The following is a 21114-nucleotide window of genomic DNA, read 5'->3' on the forward strand; positions in this document are numbered from 1 at the left end:
ACAAACTTACTCAATTTTTTACAGTTTCTTGACAGCCAATATATAAACATCTCCATGTTTTCAACTTTCAGAAGTTCAGAATCTTTATCAACACATGACCAAAAGTTGGCAAGATACTTGGCTATCCTGTTCCAACTTAAAACTATTTAAGCTCCTATCACTGTATAAACATTTTCTGGAAAGTTCTTCTTGAGCTACACTGGCTTGTCTGTTGGAAATCAAATTCTAATTTTCAGTTTAGACATTTTTATAGCATTTCTTATCCACTTGAACAAATACTAATTTTAATTTCTATAGTTTTTCAAACTTGTTACTATTTCTCACCTGACACACTTACGGTAAAAGTACCACATTCCCATTCCTCTCTTAGTTATTAAGTTGTTAAGCTTTCTGTTCTGAAGGTCCTGACTGTTATTGGCTTTGTCAGTCATGAGTTCTTCTCTATCTATTTCTACAGCTCCCAGCATGCTCCTGTAGCAGGATCTACATCATTCCAACTAAATCACTACTTGTCCCTGCACAGACACCAGCTCTTAGTGGAACATCCCTAAGTGTAGAGGAGGGAATCTCAGCCATTCCTCTTCAGAACTGCAAATAACTGCAATACTGGATAATGGCTTCACATGTTACAAAAATGTCTCTTTTTTTCCTCCTCTTTATAGTGACAGGAATATCTGAACATTATCGTAGGGTATTCAGTGCACCTGAAAGTCCTGCACAACTGCAGACAGCAAGTCACATCTCAAAGCCCTACAAAATAATAATATCTTCTAACCATTACAAATTGCCAAGATATTCCTCTGAAAATTAATGGTCATAAATTTAACTTTTATATAAAGGAGAGTACATACACAAGAAGAATAATGCACGGTAGTGTGCTCTGGAATTGTGCCTCAGTGTTGACAACACATGAGCTTTTTACCTACTGCTAAGTACTTGCTGATTTTCAACACACTGATTTGACCAGACAATAACAACTGTAACTTTATGAGCAGGACACTAAATATAAGTCAAGATATGTGTAATTAAACAACAATTGCTCTTCTTGCTTTAATACATGTATTAGAGGTAAGGAACTCCCATTTGTTATTGGAGTAGCTAAAAGGATGAACAAGTGACAAGTGAGTCCAAGACTTGAAAAGGCATATGTGTGTAGGATATTTTTTAAACCTGTATAAATCAAGTTCATAGGTTAGTTGAATGTTAATGGTCTTATTGCTAAAAGATACTGTTTCAAGTATAATTGAGAAATAAATTTTAACTTTTATTCTTCCAGTTCAAACTATATACATAATATATACACCTATGTATTATTAATTTTTGAGTAAATTAAAATCAGATAGGTTGAAGTTTGTTAAATTCAATGGCCTTAGAGCGTGCTAAATTGTAGCATTGTGTTGTTTATACGGGTTTTATTGTAAAGTTGGTCATTTTTTATAAGTTAAGATTTGGTTTGACCCTCGGTTCCCCCCATGTTCTCCCTCATAATGGTTTGTTCCTCCCACCAGTGACCTGTCCATCATTGTAACCAACCCCTTTCATTTTGAGCAATTTCTATGTCAATCATCCCTTACTTAAGATATGATTTGTCCCCTGAGCCTTTTCCCTCCCCTGGGCCATTCTTACTGGTTCAGTTGTGTCCCTCGCTCCTCCCCTGGGCTTCGTTCATTGGTTCCCTCGTGTCTCCTCCCATCACACCCTTCCCCTTTATCAGTGCCTCCCCGACGTTTTTTCCCTGACACCGTCACTGGCCCTGCCTGGGTTGGTGCGGCGCCTTGGCATCCGCACGTGTGTCCACGCCTTCCTTCCTTCGCCTCAGTGCTTCGCAGTCCTGCTCTTGCCTGCGTCACCACACTGCAGACGGAGCCACTACTCAGGGTTCTCACAGAGCACCTGAGAGTGGCGGGATTCATGGTCTCCACCGGTCACTCTGGGAGCGGCTAGCCAGCACCCGTCAGCTCCAGTAGCCGCGGACGAGACTGCACTAAATTGATGTTTTGTCAAATGCTTTTTATTGATTCAATGTTGCTTTTAACTTTTTCTAAAGTTCCCTGATTTTCTCAAGTTTGCCAGTTAAGTTTTTACTGTTTTTACTCTTGAGGAGTATCTTGTTGTATTCCTCCCTTGCATCTAACTCAGGGTGCTTACGTAAATCCCTGTAAGCCCCTTTCAGGGAATCAGTGAGAGGATTCCGGAGCCCTACAACTGCCACATCTTTAATTTGAAAAATTTCCTGGACGCTTTTACTTTGAGGATCACAGGAATGCATGGATTAGATTCCCATCATTGTGTGAAGCCAGCAATGAGTAGTAGACAACAATTCATTTCCTTTTTAACCAGTCCTAAAAGTATTTTACTTTCCCCTAACCACCAACCAATTAATTTGCCCAACACTTGCTGGCTCTGGGACAATGCTCTCATAACACCCTCTCACCTAACTCAGTCATTAACTAGGTTAGGGGAGCACTTCCCTTGTAAATGAGTCCCCTAAGCATTTTCACTTTTTTTTTTCCTCAAAAGAAAGACTGTGCTTTTTAAACTATATATGCAACTGACAGTATTTTTTCTTGAAATATGAAAATAAGTAAATAAATACCATTCTAACATCACTGTGAACTGGTGAAAATATTTTTGCCCGCAGAGACATAACTATTCAGGGAAAGCTTTAGCATGTGTCAAAGGAAGGAGTAATTTAAATATTGTGGTGCTCCACTTTATAAACTGATTGTTCTGAAACAGCTCAAGTACTGCCTGTGGTTTTGTTTAACTCATCTCAGGAGGGAAAGAGTAGAAACAGAATAGGTCCACCATAAATGGGAGGTCAAAATAATCACACACTCATTCAGCTTGAACATTAAGTCTTGAGCACAAGTAATGCAGATTTATGCAGTTCTAGGAAGGATCAGGAAGAATCACCTAAAGATAGGGCTCACTTGAGTCTTCCTGCAAAGCTTGTTTGTGTAGCCACAAGAACAGCTAGAATTGTCCTAGTCAGCTGGAAAGTATGAGCAGACCCCCTTAAGCTATGATAAAAATAAAGTCAGATAAAGACAGATAAAGGTGTGCTGTCGATGCCAGCTGCTATGGCAGATTCTGGATCAGCTATTCTACTTTTTATGATCACAGTGGATCTAAATGATGTGCTGGATTGCAGAGTGGTTGAAATAATAGATCCATGCTCTAATCATTCATTACTTGCATAATGTCACTTCTAGATGAGAATTTCCTTACCATGTAGAAGGGCAATGAATTAAGACATTTTCAAATTAGGAAAGATTACAACAATTAGGAAATTAATTAAATTTTAAAAAATAGATGATATGACAAGGATGTGAAATACAGAGAAGGAGAGAGGAGGCATACACATGATTTCTTTCTAATATCTATAAAGAGATCAGAAGAAAAATAAAATGTGTTTTAAGGGAACAGTGAATATGGAATGTCCACACAAAATACTTCCTGTGCAAATCACAGCAGCCCTTTACTCCCTTTGGCTCATATTGATGACAATAACATGAAGTGAAGTTCAAGAACCAATTTTAGTCTAAGAGCCTCTTTTAGAAGGACAATCTACTTCATTTTCAATGAAGGACATGAGATAGCAATCAACAGGAGAACCATCAAAATAAAAAAAAATAGTACTGTATTTTCTCTGACATTTAACACAAAAAGTCTGTGAAGTTTCACATTCTGTCTGGTAACAGGTAACAAAGGACATCAAGAAGAGAATGGAATAACAAATTTTTGCTGGCATGATTTTTTGTGCAATTAAACTTTTGGGAAAGAACAATTTCCGTAGGGAAAGAAGTAATCTTATCTGAATTAAGATGGAAGACTCAAAACAGACTAAAACTATTTTATATATGAAATGAAGGAAGAATTAAATGTTTAAGACTAACTGCTAGTGATAAATTGAGAAAATGAGACAAATACCCCAAAACCTTTATGACATGCAGATTCACACAATTTGAAATCATCACTCTAGTTTCTTGCTAGAGGAACAGTCAGTTCAAAAGTTGACTGATGGGATCTTATTAGGTATCATCAGGAGGATTAAGAATTAAGAAGTGAATGTCTTAGATCAGTGTGCAACATGTAAGTTTTCACAAGTGACAAATATTAACAAAAACAAATAACAAACAAACAAACCACACTACCCCCCAAAAAAATTCCACCTAAATTTTTCTGAATTTAAGATATTGCAGTTTCTGAATTAAGCAGTTACGTTTTACAAGTGAAAAAGCAATAAAATATGAGTAAAAGTTTTATTAATTGTAAACTATTAAGGAAACACTTTCTATTTCTAGCTACACTTGTCGTGCCCGCAACTGAATTTAAGATCCTTTGCAACTTGAGTAAACATAGCCTAAATTCTGTGCTGAAATTTTCCTGAGCAGTATAGGTTTGCAAAAGTTACTAATTTTTTCCAAAGCCTCATTTAAGTGCAATATCAACATATATTCATATACTTCTGTCTCAGACACAAAGAACAAATTATACACCTCAAAACAGGAATTGAAAGACATCTGAGTATGGATCAAATACTACAGAAAACATGTTGCTACTTTTTAAAACTATGTATTTTAAAAGAAATGCAGAATTTGCTTTACAAATTTCACCACTAAAATCTTTGTGAATTCACTATGACAAAGTCAAAAATACAAAAGGAAAATGTGATGATTTGCCAAAATCCCGTTACCTATGTGACAGCAGCACCTTGAAGGCCATCTGATTCAGTCCCAAGTGACCTGGCAGCAAACTTGACCAATCCCAGTTCCATTCAGTAATGGCTGACTGTTGATACATGGCAAGAAGCTAGTTAGTTATTCATCAGCATTAATATGATCAGTACATTAAAGCTCCAGCTATGATATACTAACAAAAGAGGGGCATCTAGAATGAGGACTTAGAAAGATGTTATCAATCATGTCCACAGAAGAAGGTTTTTATTCCAATAAAATGGCAATTAATTAATTAGGGACATAGCCACAGTTTATAAAAAAACAAATCAGTTTTTTTAACCATTATTATTCCAACTGTTGATGGCATTCTGATCAACTACTTTGTCTGTGAGCTTTATTCTTTGTCCAAAAAGCAAAATAGTTGGTAACTTTCTATGTAACAGCAATTTGTATTTTCTGCTGTCAGCAAAAAGTTATGTCATGAAAAATTTGGCATAGCTGGAATTGAAGAAGTAACCTGTATCATAATTATGTATTATAAACAGCATTAAATCTAGAAAATAGGAACAAGTATAACTCCATAGTGCTTATTTAATAAACAAAAGCAATCTACATCATCAGTGGGCAGACAAGAGACCATACACAACATTCTTATTTTTAAAAAACAGTAAATCCTGTTGCATAATGTTCCTTATCATTGTCATCAATGGCCAAGTAGTGACTATAATCTTCTTGGGAGTAAATAAGTACAAAGTTATTGCCGTAACACTGAAACATCACCGAGTAGTAAAAAAAAAATGTTTAAGCAAGTCAAAACAATGAAAATAAACCTAAATAAATAGTAAAGTATAACTTGGAGTGTATCTTTTTCTTCTTACAGACAGCACTTGGTTCCTCTGGGAGAGCAGAATCACTGCAATCCTCCTATTCCTCCCATCTATATTTCATCACTTTCCTTCACCTTACCTAATTTACTCCCTATCCCCCACCTTTGCCATGCATGTTAAAGTAAAGTAGAAAAACAAAGGTGAAACACAGAGTACGAAGGGGAAATAAGGGTAACAAGAAAAAACAAAATACTGAGAAAACAGAAAGCAAATGAACAAGAAAAGGTTCCTTGTCAGTGCTCTGGCATCTTTACAGGCACTGGAAATAATTTTCATTGGAAACGAGACACTCAGCTCTACTGATCACTGTTTTATAAATGGACAGTCCCACACCACTAAATAAATGTACAATTTAATGGTAAAGGGAACTGAACTATTTAATAATATCATTAAACTTGGAAATAGAATCAGAGGAGAGAATTATAGAATGATTGAGGTTTGAAGGGATCTGAAAGATCACTATGTTCCAACCTCTTGCTATGTGCAAGGCACATCTTTCAGTAGAGCAGATTTCTCAGAGCTCTGCCCAGCCTAGCCTGGAATGTTTTAAACAGATGGGGCAACCACAGCTTCTCTAGGCAACCTGTTACACTGCCTCACAACTCTCACAGGAAATAATTTCTTTTGCATATCTAATCTAAAGCTACTCTCTGTTTGAATCCATTCCGCTTTGTCCCCTTTACATGCTCATGTACATTGTTCTTCTCCATCTTTCTTGTAAGCTTCCTTCAAGTACTGCAAGGCTGCAATTAGGTCACACTGAAGCCATCTCTTTTCCAGGCCAAACAACTGCAATTCTTCATAGGAGAAGTGCTCCATCCCCCTAGTGACATTTTGCTGTTCCTCCTCTGTACTGGCTCCAGCAGCTCCATGTCCTTCCTGTGCTGGGGACCCCAGAGCTGAATGCAGCACTGCAGGTGGGCTCTCACCAGAATGGAGTAGAGGAGCAGAATCAACTCCCTTTACCTGCTGGTCATGCTCCTTTTGATGCAGCCCATCAAACAGCTGGCTTCCTGGGCTGAATATGAGGAAGAACTTTACTGCCTGGCTGACTAAGCACTGGAACATACTCCCCAGAGAGAATGTTGAGTCTTCCTCACTGGAGATACTCAAGAACCATCTGGACACAATTCTCTGCCCCTGTGCTCTAGGATAACCCTGCTTGAGCTGGGAGGTTGGACAAGATGACCCACCGTGGTCCCTTCCAATCTCACCCATTCTGTGGATCTCTGATTCTTGATTGGAAGCTCCCTTTCAACTCAAGGTATTCTATGATTCTATTGATTCAAAGATTCTATAAAGCATGCTTCTCTGGAATGAGGAGCCTTGAGCAGCCTTGTGGAATTGGTATTTGTCTCCTTTTTCAGGATATTAACACTTTTATTGCAACATGACAATGATTAAGCATTCATTAAACAAGTAAGAAAAACAAGTATATTTTACAGCAATATAACTCATGAAATAGACCAAAATAGTCAAAACTGGAGAGATTACACTGTATATAAGCAGAGCTGCACTGAAAAAGGATGCATTTCCACACAAGTTTGTAAAGTGAATTTTGTGTCACTGCAATACCACATCTTTTCAAATATTTCAATTGAATGCTGGAATCAAAAATGCTGATGACATATTAAGAATATATGAGAAACAATGGCATAAGATTTTTTAAGTATAAAAGTGGTATCAGAAACTATCTAGCATTTTGTGTAATTAATTGGTCATGGAGTGCTCCAGCAGAGATTTAGGCAACTAGATCTCTTTTCTTTAACTGTTCCATTATAATGAAACTAAATTCTAATAAGATTGTAATCCTTTACATATTATGAGTATGACTTAAAGAAAACCAGACATTTATGCCTTTTGTGTGTGTGTGTGTGTGTTTTAACTCACTTAGTCTCACTGTTCTGTAAAATCTCTGTATTTCTAAAGCATTCTTTACTTGACTGTTCAACATATCTGTGAAAGCCCCTTGAGGAAGATTATAAATATGAACTTATAGTTCTGATAGGAATTTTCAAAGGATTCAGACTAACCCTATACTATTGCACAGATGTAATAAAAGTTATTGCTATTACGGGCTTTCCCTCAGTATATTGAACACAGAAAGTGTAAGTAAATGCAAATTGCTCTTGCATGCAATAATTCCAATCAAGGAAGAGGCCAGTAATGGCTTTTTGAACATCATGATATTGTAGAGGCTACCCTCATTACGCTCCCAAGAAATAATATACCTTTCTGCTTCATTAAATGTGAACACACATAAATAAGTCCATTGTCATACATTCAGTCTTTATCATTATCATGATCATAATAATACCAACAAGTAAAAATATACTATAACCAAGGTTTCAGATTTTCACAAACCTGATTGAATACTTTCGCATAAGATTGTCTGTACACCTGGAAAGGATTGAAGACAGGCTGCTCTTCTCTGCCCTTCAGCGTCAAAGGCAGATGTTGACTCGAGGTAACACCATCTTCAGAAGAATTCTCACAAGACAGCTGCTCTTTCAAATATTCCTTTTGGAAGAAAAAGCAACCACAGAATAGTACAGGCCACCTAGCTTTCTATGTGAAATTTGCCTACATTTCAAGTAGAAGTTTGGAAGATAAAAGTTCCTTTTAATACAATGGGGAATTAAAAATCTTTTAAAAAATAGAAACCTTTTTAACAATATCACCATTTTACAATGAACAAGAAATAACCTCAGAAAACATGCACCCTTTTGAATTAAACTTTTTGGAAAACAGTCAACAATTACTATAAATCAATTCTTCTATTAACATGTTGTAACCATGTTATTTAAACATAGGAAATAAATATTCTCCCACTCTTGAAAGCTATTTTTAGCTGCTTAAACATTCAAGGACTAGAAGCAGTATAATTTGCATTGCAATTTTAGAAACTATACTGTAACAGATGCATTATTATTTTGGACACCATCTTTTCTGTTTTCACTTCTTCAACTACTATGTGAATAAATCATCATTGCAGGCCAATAAAGTGTTTTGATTAAATAGAACCATTTCATGAAGAACTAGATAATGAAACATTTACACATCCATTTGCTGGATTAACTACTGTGATTAAACAATTTATTGTTATTAAAATGAAGTCCATTACATGGAGAAGTACTCAAGGTAAGTCATTAGGATGGGTGGATGCAAATGCTCCTCTTATTTGCAGTAATGCTGAGGTGGAATAACAGGCAAACTACCTGCCAAGGCATCATGTGCCTCTCAGTAGGTGTTTCTAAAAGAAGAATTTCATCATCTGTTTAAACTTACCCAATTATGGCCTGACCTGAAAGGCACAAATTCAGTTTCAGGCCACACAGACTGTAGCTGTTTCTCCCTTGTGTTGGCACTAGCATATGTTGTGAAATCAGCCAGGAAAAAAAAAGGCTTCATCCAGATAAACAAGCCACATGATTTCTAGTACTAGGACAAAAGTGGAGAAGCACAAGGGCAAGAGAAGGAGAAGGACTGTCTCTCTGCTGGTTGCAATCAAATGTCATGTCCGACCAAGAGAATCACAAAATTGTCTTAGATATGGGAAAAATCCCCAACCAAGCAAAAGAAGAAAAACAAACGGAGCTCTTTTCTGCTTAAAACAATATCACAGAGCAACTGGGAAAACATACCCTCTTTTAGCTATTTTTACTCAGCTTTTCAAAAATACCTGGATTTTTATTTCCCCATTCATTTATTCATTCACTACTTTATGCCATAACAAAGATTTCAGAGCCACGGTGAATGAGGTTATTTAAAAGCTATTTCTGTACATCTACCAAATTTTCATAAATGTACTGCCTTCCATGAACACATTTTTACAAAATCTGTAGACTAAAGCAACCCAGCCCTCTGGATGTAACAGAGCCAGCAGAAGCAGATTGTGTTGCTTTTTCAGAACCAATACTGGAAATAGCTATCCATGTGTTGCCAGATGAAGAACTATTTGCTCAGCTGGTGGGAAGACACAATGCTTATTTTGCAAAACCAGTAGTCTACAGAAAGGCACTGTACGTATTCTGTAGGATCATGTTAAACATTAACCAAGTAATGAACCAGCCTGGGTATGCCATCTCAGCTCCCTTTTTGGAAAGCAACACCGGTTCACTGAACGGGTAACTTTGGGGTCTGGGACCACCAGAGACCACAAGAGGGACCCCCGGGACAGACGAACACACACGCAAAGTGGGGAGGGCATGTTATGGGTCTCCAGGAAATTATTATTATATGTATGGTTCGTTCTGGGAAAATCAATGAATATGTATGTAAAATACAGTATATAAAGCAGGAGCTTTTCTGTGCTTGACATGCACAATTCTGGTGGAGATATCCCTGCGGCATCTGGCACTTTAATAAAGAATGCCTGCTTCTTAATGTTACAGTGGTGTTAGAAGGGAGATTTTGACCAATTTTGCTAACACCTGCTTGGCAGGGTTCAAAAAATTCAAGTGGTATGCAACTGACCTCAATAAAGGTGTTTTTCTGTCTTTAATAAAATACTGTGGATTTGCTTTTGATGAAGAGACTTATTCAACAATGGTAAATACATTACATTAAGATGCCCTTTAGTACAGTAAATATCATAGTCGCTGAAAGGGTCATGTTTAAAAAATGTGAAAATATGAAATCACATCTGTAAACATGTGAACTATATCCTCAGTACACTGACTGGGCATCAGACCAAATATACAGAATATTATTGAGCCTGATAGCTCAGAAGAGTTATCTCTTTGGTTCTCATTACTAAAAAATATTTTAATTTTTTTTTTTTTTGCAAACACATGAAGGGCTGAACACTGTTTTGAGTATACAGTAACTGTTAAAAATTTTTATAAAATCATATCTCTATTTTAAAATCCAGCTTCCAAGAACCCATATACCTTTTCACCTGCTTTTCTAAGGAATATTACTAAGAACAACAATTTTCTGTCCCATGATTTTGTTTTTACACATGATTACCAAGCAGTGTAGCATAAAGATCTCTAAACTTATTTTAAGAACACAATCCTGTGACATTCCAAGGAGTCCTTAAACAAAAGAGTGGACCTTTGAATACACAATCAAATCTATTTCTTGGGCAGGCACATAAAACATAATTTAGGTTTTGAAAAATAATATTGAAAAGTTCATAATCATAATACCATGCTAAGCATTAAAATGTTTTGTAATGGTTTCAAAGGCATTTGAAAGTAATACAGGTAAAGCCTTCTGTAACTCAAGCTGGTCAGGATCTCTCTTCTTCTTCTTCTCTTTTAAAACAATACAGTTTTTTCCACTGAGAAATGTTCTATTTTTAAAAAGGGTCTTACTAGCTGCAGAAATTCAAGGAGAGACACCTGGGATGTGGAAAGTCAGGCTGAAGTCCCTTTTCCCCCTAATTCTCTTAGCTTCATACTTCCTATTGGAGCTGCTCCACTTTGTATAAATAACCGAATACTCACAGGAGTCAGATCTTAGATCGGGGTCTCCAAAACCCAGGATGTGCATTTTATTCCTTCAGCTATCATTCCATTTTTTGACCCTAAAAGTTACAGACTGTATTTTTACCACTATTTCTACAAGGCAAAACAACTCCAACAAGGGAAAAAGGAGTTCCATGCTGATAGCTAATGGTATGGAGGTTTGGGGAATTAGTTCAGATGTGGGAGATGCAGATTCAATTCCCTGTATAAACCAGGAAGTATAAAGATTTGAGCCTGCATATGCTGTCCCCTAGGTAACTGTCCTAACTTCTGGAGTATATGCTATTTTCGATGGTCTTTTCCACATCTCTTTATACCTAATAGTAATCCTGAATGTGCTCCAGGTGAGGAAGTTTTGTTTATTACAGTAATAATTTTCACTTCACTTCCTAAACCAGTTAATTGTTCAGGAAATTGAAACTTGAAAAGATTCTATACTGTACTAATGTAAGGTTGCCATCTCTGCATATATGCTTACATTGCTTCTGATGCTTCCAAAGGCAGATTCATAAAGGTTATTTTTAAGCCTCTACTTAGGAACCAAACAGTTGGATCCTATTTTCAGAAGCACAGTGTGTGTACTAAGGTGCTCTCCATGGCCTCCCTACAGACATAGCTCTCTAAGTCAGGGTTTTCTGCAACCAGGTTTTTTAGAAGAAAAATGCTGGCCTCTACCTATATTTGCATTATTTTGTATTTTATTATAAACACTTCTGTACACTTTCAAGGGTCTTAAGCACCTCCTTATGCATTCAAGGAATTTAGTAATTAAAACTAAAACCAGAACTTTCTAAATTAAGGTGTGTAACCATACAATTTAAACAAACCTATGTTTATTTCAGTGAATAAAACCAAAATGCTTTTGGTAACTTGGGGGAATTTAGAACAGCCTTAGAAATAATGCAATTACTCTTTTACATTGCCAAAATTCCATATGCAGCAAATAAATCTGAATTTGTATCTTGTAATTTTAAAAGCACTTTGGCTGAACAGAATTGTCTAAATTGAGTAAGATTTCATTTACTTCCTCAGTATAGCCATAGGGGTTGCTTGTTTGTTTAAACCAAGATAGTTAATTAACCAAGTGTAATTTTACCTTTGTAACAGTCAATTCTTCAACAGCCTTCGTTGATTTTTAATTTTTTTTTTAAACTGTGCTCAGACTCCTAAAATGAATCTGTGATCTACAACATGAAACTGAAGGAAGTTTATGAGCCATACTACTGTCTAAGTACCTAAATAAAATCTTTAGTGTTTCCTACAACCTAGTCTTTTCTGTAGAAATGCACAAAAGCCTAAACTGAATGGATTCTATTACAACACAATATAGGATTCTATATTGATTTTAAGAACTATTATCACCTCCTTGACTAACCCTTAGCTGCCAGCAGATGTTGCCCCAGGCCAGTACACACCTAATTGGTCTGTGGAAAGGCCGTTTCCCTACCTCATTGAGCCGGATGATGTGATAAATCTGCCTCAGGTACTCACTACCACCTGGTTTGTGGCAGATATCCAGGACCATCATGTTTATATTACGCTCAGACAATCCAAGTGCAATACCTCCTTCCTCTAATGTTGCACCTTCAACTGTGACTGAGGCACTAGAAGATAGAAAAGATACAGTCCTAAGTTAAATTTATAAAGAGCAAAATATTAATATCAATTCAGCTAGAACTACATATTCAAAAAAACCTGGAAGTACTTAGACATATGTTGCCCTACATATATCTCTCACATAATACGTGTTAAATAACAGTATTATACTAATTTTAATCACCTTAATTGGAAAGATGAACAGATAAAACACTCCTTCAGGATAAAGAAGTAGCAAATATTTTCGTTTCCCCTAGAGAAGTATCTTTGGTACTAGAAATGGCATTTACATTTGATCTCTTGTGCATTTTTCTTTGCCTGTCACAGCATATATTAAAGCCTAATTAACATGTCAGAAAGGTAGCCATTACTTTAAGTATAGGTTAGAAGTTTTAAATTGAAGTAGTTTTCTTTCCACTGCTATGTTGTTAACCATTTAAAAGGTCCGTATTTGCCACTTGTTGCATTTTTTGCCCTATACCTTTCCTTGGGGCTTTTTTTGTATTTGTGTGAAACTTCTACCATGAAAATCTGAAAGTGACATTTCCAAATGCCTCCAAAAATGTGCATTCAAATCTCTGATCATTGTCAGACTCTGCATGCAACCACAAGTTACTATCTTAGTACTGCTACTAATGAAGTCTAAGAAAGAAGTAGTACTGAAATTTTCCTCAAATACTAGAGCTGCAGCACAGGTATTTAACATGTATGTGTCAAGAATTCAAAAGATTAACAAATATTGTCTTTTCTACAGACACGGTTGGATAATTTAAAATAAACCAAGGAAGCATTATCAATCAATTAAAAAAATCAGTGTTGTAATTGTTAAGAAGTAAAACAAAAAACAAAATATCAAAAAAATCCCAAAAATCTGAAAACAAAACCACTGTGGTTGCAGTTTACTGTTTAAAGTGTGCCGTGGTTACAAAGTCAGTCCTTCTGAAAGTTGCTGTTTGACCTACAGGCTCTCTGAAATGCTGCACAGCTGCTGGACATTAAAGCCAATACATATTGCTTCCACATGCAGTTTCAGAATGTCCTACAGGGCAAATAGTTTCAAAATATAAACTATAATTTTGTTCTTTGCTGAATGCAAGTAAGTGATACTACATTATTATGGTGTACTTTACAGAAAAGCTTCAAAGAAATCGATCTTTAAATTAAAGCACATTTAAGGCTGATATTTGATGCCACATAAAGATACAATCTGAATGTCGTGTCAAAATTCTTAGCAACTAACATTGAAAAAGCTAAGGACCTCTGACAAAGGAATGTATCAGTGCCAGCACCCAAATTGTATTCTTTACTGCCCGTTACTGCACAGGTGAAGCAGATGATTGGATTCAGGCAGCACTATGATTAATGACTTCCTTTCTGGATTTGGGACTGCCTATCAATCATGTCATTAGCAAGAATGTGCCCTGAGAGAGGCAGACCTCAGCCAAGGAATAACTGCATTCATCTTAATCTGTATATGCACCCAGCCAGCAAGGTCAGGGTCACCATGATGAAAAACAATAATCTTCAATTCGACAAATTACTTTGCAAAGACAGACGTTTCTTTTCTTCCCAAGATGTGTGTTTTTTAGAATCTAACGTGACTGTTTACAGCCCTGGTGCTACCATAAAGTGAAGGTTACTTTAATGAATAGTAATACTTTCAGGCAGTACACAAGACAGGTAAAGAACCTTTGCCATTTTCTGAACCTTTCAATGAGGGCTATAATTTTTGAAATATTCTTTAAAATTAAGTTAATATATATTATTTAGACTTTTTATGTAAATAGCAATTCTGATAATAATAACATAACATGAAATCAAGCAAGAATTTTACTTACAAAAGCCCACTACACTTCAAAAATGTTTTTATGGCTGTGTAGATGAGTCCCAAATAAATTTTTGAAATTTATTGGGTTTTTTCTTTCCTATGTATCTATTAGAAGTCTATAAACATTTAGAAATATGTGTGTATGCACATGCATCCAGCTAAATCAGAAAATAATTTGATTATTGAATGGTTACACAGCACAAGTATAGTACATAGTATATAATTACAATATAGTAATTTCATTCATGAAAATCATAAATCCCCTCTTGAAAGACTGTTTTTAGTTTAGTAATTATGTGGTCACTACTTACTTTAATTGATTATTTGAATTTCAGCTCTAATATATTAGTTTTGTAATTTGCATTTACAATAACATTTATCTCTAGATATCTCAGGTATTTATAAACTGGATCTTTTTTTCCCACAGATATTGACTCATAATATTTGAATGAAAAGTGGAAAAACAACATTCATATTAGATTTCTCTTGCAGAAATTCAACTCAAGTCAGGGGAGTCAACTTCATAACTGCATCAAATAACTGCTCACTTGGAGAGCAGGTGATGTATTCTTCATTCTTAGCTTAAAATTACCAGGCCTAGTTCTCTCGTTGCTGTAAACAAACTGTAGACATGCAGAAACATTTTCCCATGTTTTACTTTCCACAATCTGATACCTAACATGTAACACAGCATTTTTGTTGTATTTTACAAAAGAAAATACAGTAGCATATTAATTTAAAATTCTCATCTTCTGAAGATGTGTAAATTAACTCAAGTTTTAGTTTTTAGAGGTTATCCACAATATTGTCTTCCTATATTTGTTTTTAAGAAGTACCTATTCTCCCAGTGACATTACAAACTGTATTATGGACCACTGTGTTAAGTATCAATTTACAAATTATCATTATGCTCTTTTATTCTACAACTCAATCAGTCACTGGCATCTGGCTTCAATCCTTTAATCATTGGATTAGATCTTGTAAATTAGAATTAAATGGAAATGCAAAGATAACAAAGGTCAGTGTCAATGAGTGTTTGTGTGACACTATTACTACTTACCACATTTATTACTGCTACCCACATTAACTGACTACTCATAGAAACAGGACACTGTCCCTTAAAAACCTGTTCAGTGGTATCACTAATTCCAGCCTACAATCACTGTATCCTTTGTTTATAGGGACAAATCCTGACATGACAACAACAACTGCAACCTTCAAGAATATTCATGGAATAAACCAGCAATCTTACTTTCGGTGGTTACAATTTAATTCAGTAAGTCATGTTATTCCAATCAATCTAATATGGCAAAGTTGATGAATGGTATTTTTACAGAATGATACATGAAAGCAACATTAAAACAGACTGGACTACAAACACACTGACATGTACACAACTCCTTGAAAAATCACTGTAAAGGTCTTAATGTCAAATCTGAAGGAAAAATTGGTATTTTCTCAGAAAGGCACAACAGGATATTATTCCTGCCCTTTTATGATATATCCTATTTGCCTCAGGGTTTTATATGTTTTAGAATAAAGTATGCTTACTTTTTATTCACAGATGAACACTGAAAACTTCTCACAGTTCCTCTTAATTTAATCACCACAGTAAAATTAAATTATAAATGTATTTAGTACGGGTTCACATTTTGAAAGGTAATGGACTTGTCCATATTTTTGATAACATGAAATCTTGTAGTACTATGAACACACCATTCTGATGAAACTACCATATTTTAGTGTTTCAGCTATGAACTTAAATTACAAACCCATGGTATATCAATATTTAGGACTAATCTGTTTTATATAAGATCACTGCTCATCTCTTTTCCTTAAAATTAAGCAGTAGCCATAAACATGCCAATAATCCAGTAAAATAAAGAGCAAATAATAACATTTGAAAAATACTATGTCCTTACCAGTCTATGCTCAATTTTCTTGCCTTCAGCAACTGGTTCTCAATCCAGTTTGGTCTTTGCTGCTCAATGCTTTGTATAATCTTCTGGGTCACTTGCTTAGGACCACTTTTCTGTTTTCCCATAATACTTTCTAAGCACACACGAACTAAACTGAGTTTTTCTTTGCTCCATCTGTCAAGTGTTGCACCTGTTAAAAATTCTGCAGTATTTCCATCCTCAAATATCCGACATATAATTACAATCAAGTTCCAGACAAGCAGACCAGCTTTCTTCAATTCAGCAAAGTTTCTTGACATTTTTCTCTCAGCCAGAAAAAAGAAGTATTTAACTGGGGGAGGCAAACATGCAATCACTGTAGGTAACTTGCTGATTACAATAGATACTGCTTGAGCTGCAAGCCTTGTGAAGCCTTAAAAATAGAAAGAAAAGATTATATGATTAACATTAACAGTATAGTTCTAACTGCTTCTGAATGTTGTATGATAATTTCTAACTTCCTTTTGTACTGAAAATGGGTAAAAAGCTTAAGTACTCAACACTGTAGATTCACTTGTATTATGCTATCTGCACATAAATCCCACAAAACTCAAACAACTACATTAATTAAAAGCAGAAAATTTAAAATTTAGACTGTGACTCTCAACAATTAGTCCAGCTGTGCACAGTTGTTACAGATTCACAAGAAAAACAGTACTCAGGTATTCTGAATGGTAAAAAGTTGTCTTCAAAATTATAGTATTTTTCAACTTCACAACTGAAGCATTGTGCTAAGTGTATCAGAATATTACATACATTTATAACCTCTAGTTTTTTATAAATTCTTTTCTATATCCAAAATTACAAAAGTTCAGTTCATCATCTTTCATACAAACATCAACACTAGATAGCACTGCATTTTAAAGACCGTAGATAATAAAAGTAGCTATAAAAGTAACTACAGAGAAATTGTGCTGCTCAAAACCCAAGACATATATAAAATGAAAAACATAGCAAAATGTGTCAAGATTAAAAAAAGCACCAATCTCCAACAATTCAAGAAAACCCTGTGTCATTGCACCTGCATTCCAAATGTTTTTCTTTTATTAAAAAAAGAAAAAAGAAACCATATCTGTTCTAGATATCACACATACAAATTTAAATTGTCTTGAAGCCTAGACTGTTACCTCTCAGTTTGCATATCAGTTCACACATAGCAATTAGCCTAAAATAGCCATACAAAAATTCTAGATTAAAATGAGAGTGCAGTGAAGATGTATGAAAAAAAAGAATGGATTGATGCCCTGGCTTGGCCACAATCTACATACTCAAAACACTGTGCCACAATATACTACAGTTTTGAAAAAAATCAGGTAATATTTTGGTGGCAAAAATTTATCACAAAATGTTTCTAAAAGTTAGCCTTCTGAATGACGACCTGAAGTGACAGATGCTTTAGGCACTGTGGGCTATGAAAATACATACCAGAAATCAGCTTTACATCTAATCACCTTCAAAATACCTCCTGTTCTGTATGATTTCTTTCTTCCTTTACTGTTTCAACAACCAAGTAGCAGCATATTCCACAAAAATTTCAGTGCTTCTTTTATTCAAGCATAAATTGCTGTGTGGTAAAGTTGGGGTGAATGACAGTCCCAAATGAAAAGATGATAATGAAAAGGAAAGCTGTTTACAGCCATTGAGGCCAAAGTATAGGCATTATTCTTCACTTTGTTTTGAATCCCATCTGACTACTGCCAGATGCTGGAAACACCTCCAGCATATTATTACCAATACTACAATACTGATTATTTTCAAAATCTTGTTTGTATATGTATGGCTGCAAGCCTCAAGAAAGAATAACCAAATTTTAATGGAAAGTACTGAAAACACCCCAACCACCACAGGATGTTTAGGAATAGTTTATTCATTGTAAAGCTATAACACTCACAAAATTTAATTGCCTAATTTTGGAGTAAATGACTTAAAAGTTTTTATGAGAAGCTTATAGGATGCATTGTACACATATACAAATATTATGTATAAATTTCACCTACATTTGCCAGATTCTTTTCTCTTCATTTCCCGAGGAGTGTAATTCCATTCCTTTGGAACAGTTTTCAGTAAACCTTCAGGAACTATTTGCTTGTGCTGGTATGTTCCATAGTTTTCTGTTGCCTCCCATGAATGCATCAAAGAAATTATTTGTTTCACTATACCCTTCACTGAATTAATCAAAGTCAACTTCAAGCATCTGACAACTTCTGGCTCCGACTCACCACAACTGGAAACTTCAGAAGGAAGAACTATTAACTATTCAGTAAGTGTAAATCTGTTTCAGAAAGTGTTTTCAGAATTCGTGTGGAAAAAAAATTAACATTATGTCATAATAAATTAGACCTATTTATCTGTTACAAATTAAGAAAGAGTATAATGCAAAACATAGGGCATCTTGGTACCATCTTAATACAGTACTGACAAAGAAAATCCATTTATTTCCTTAATTCTCATTTCTCTACTGATATATTTTAAAAATTCTATTTAAGCTAATTGATGTCTTCCTTTTTATATGGAAAACATTAAAGTATTTGTTAGGCATCAATGAGGCAAACAGATATACCTTTTTTTCTACTTTCTTGTCTTGAAAGTATTAATGATGTTTCATTTATTAGATACCCAAACTGCTATACAACAGACAGTAAAGGAAAAGAAAGGTATTTTGGAAACAAAAATACATACAAATAATAGTTATCAATAGAAACACAGCATGTCATCAGACTGCATGTTCAAAACACACCATCCTAAATACAGTTATTGACACTACATCAAGTATCAATCTTCTCCACATTCTTAATACCACAGGAAACTGCAGTTTCTCCATTGTCATGGAGCTGCAATTGTCAGATAGAGTGTTGCAGAGCATTTCAGACAGATGTTTTGACATGTTAGATCTTTAGATCCTTTGCTCATACTTTTGCTTCCCTCTACTTTTTGCTGATCTAATCATGGTCTTTCTGGAAGCTTCCAAGCACTATTTCTCTGTTTTTCTTCCTCTTACATGTTAAACTTCTACTTTTTGCAATCCCATTTTTCTCTGAGAAGTATCTGAGCACTTTTATAATTGTTTTCTATTTTGTGATGCTCATAATTCTATTTCCCCTCATGCATTCTCCCATTTTCATGCTCTTCTTTTGAGCCCTCCTGCTTTTAATCCATAATTTGCAATATCACCCTTCTAAACCTCACCTCTCTTTTCTGGTTGAAAACTGTTTTCCCAAGGGATAGAATTAGTTGGTCTAATTGTGAGGCCAGCTCTCCCCCTCAACAGAAAATTAAGAGGCTGAATGCCTGTTGACAATAGAAACTAAATGCTCATCAGATTATTTCTCCCGCAGTAGGAGAAGAAGTCCTTCCTTCTCTATTTCCACTCTTCTTCCTTGCATCCTCTCTTTTAAATTGTGGCAAAGGTCTGGAGCTGTTGAATGCATAGAGATGAAGAACCTCTACTGGTAGAGACCTACAAAAATATTCTGCAGCCAGTCTGCTGGTAAGACAAACACTTAAGGTCATCAGACTCCTGGTCAACAACACTGCTCTGGAACCTCTGCATTCTTCAAAATTTTAACCACTCCTACCATGGCCTGACTGCACAAACCCTTAAATAATACTATAATTTTGAAGTAAGCTAACATACTTTCACCTGATTGATTATGCTAAAAATAATACTCACTGCATGTCTCAAAATGAACAACATTTAACATCAGATTTGAAAGGCTTATTAAGAAATTAATAAATGAATAAAAACCTGTCATATTGTATAAGCAGTTCCACAGCAACTCTTTTTCCATGTAGGACTCAAAAGCAATGCCAAGAGATTTGGGTGATAAAGTGCAGTAAGACAATACTGTGAAGATTGTTTCAATCAGAGTAGGCTCTTTGTTATTTTCCTGTTCCAAGAGAGAACTTTGTTCACCACAATTTAATGCTTGATTACCTTCAAAATAAACAAAAACATAGTTCCAATAATTTCCAAGTAATTTAAGGTCTCAGTAATTGATAGTATTATTCAAAACAAACTGCAAAGTGTATCTGAATAATATTTCAAACAATAACACTTACAGATACTAAAATCAGATCTTTCTCTGCCTAATAACAGTTGACTGTCTTCCTGAATTATGCGGAGCCAATAAAGAAAGAGACTTAGGCATGTTTTCAAACTATGAAATATGCCTATTTAATTCATAATTAAATTGGAATTGACTGTAATTGGAAATTTATTATTTACTGAATATTAATCATTAGATTCTAAACTGCAGAATCACAGTCAAAAATCTATTACTGCTTAACTCTTCCTTATATAATAGTCATATGAAACAATAAAATCCCATTTAGATATAAAAAACTAAGAAAAGTACCAGCTCCATATTCCCTACAATGTGCTTTGTTTTTCAGTGTAAGATGAAATTCAGAATAAAACAGTTCCACAAAACAAAATCTCAGCCCTGATAAAATACAGATTTTAAAGACAAGTAGTGAATATCATAAAGCGATATTAATTTAACCAAATTCTACAGGGAGTTTTGCTAAGATTTCAAGTACTATGTAAACTTACAAATATTTACAAATACTTCTGACAATCATTATAACACAATCTTCCTCATATAAAACATAAGGATATGTTCAAAACTCCAGGAATCAATGCAATTCAATGACTTTGATTTGTGCTAATGTTGAAGACCTGAGCTTCCC

At 35.1% G+C, this 21114-nt stretch overlaps 1 protein-coding gene across 1 annotated transcript in view; it reads right to left on the bottom strand.

Annotated features, from left to right (window-relative positions):
* KIAA0825 (KIAA0825 ortholog) overlaps positions 1-21114 on the bottom strand; it is a 232924-nt gene that overhangs the window by 105196 nt on the left and 106614 nt on the right. The window contains exons 14-19 of the mRNA XM_066568658.1: positions 20171-20359; positions 18423-18656; positions 16390-16798; positions 12491-12647; positions 7934-8089; positions 4700-4794 (exon numbers count right to left, since the gene is read on the bottom strand). Of these exons, the coding sequence (XP_066424755.1) occupies positions 4700-4794; positions 7934-8089; positions 12491-12647; positions 16390-16798; positions 18423-18656; positions 20171-20359 (1240 nt within the window). The remainder of the gene's footprint in view (positions 1-4699; positions 4795-7933; positions 8090-12490; positions 12648-16389; positions 16799-18422; positions 18657-20170; positions 20360-21114) is intronic.

Source organism: Molothrus aeneus, chromosome Z (genome assembly GCF_037042795.1).
Source record: "Molothrus aeneus isolate 106 chromosome Z, BPBGC_Maene_1.0, whole genome shotgun sequence".
Lineage (NCBI taxonomy): Eukaryota > Metazoa > Chordata > Aves > Passeriformes > Icteridae > Molothrus > Molothrus aeneus.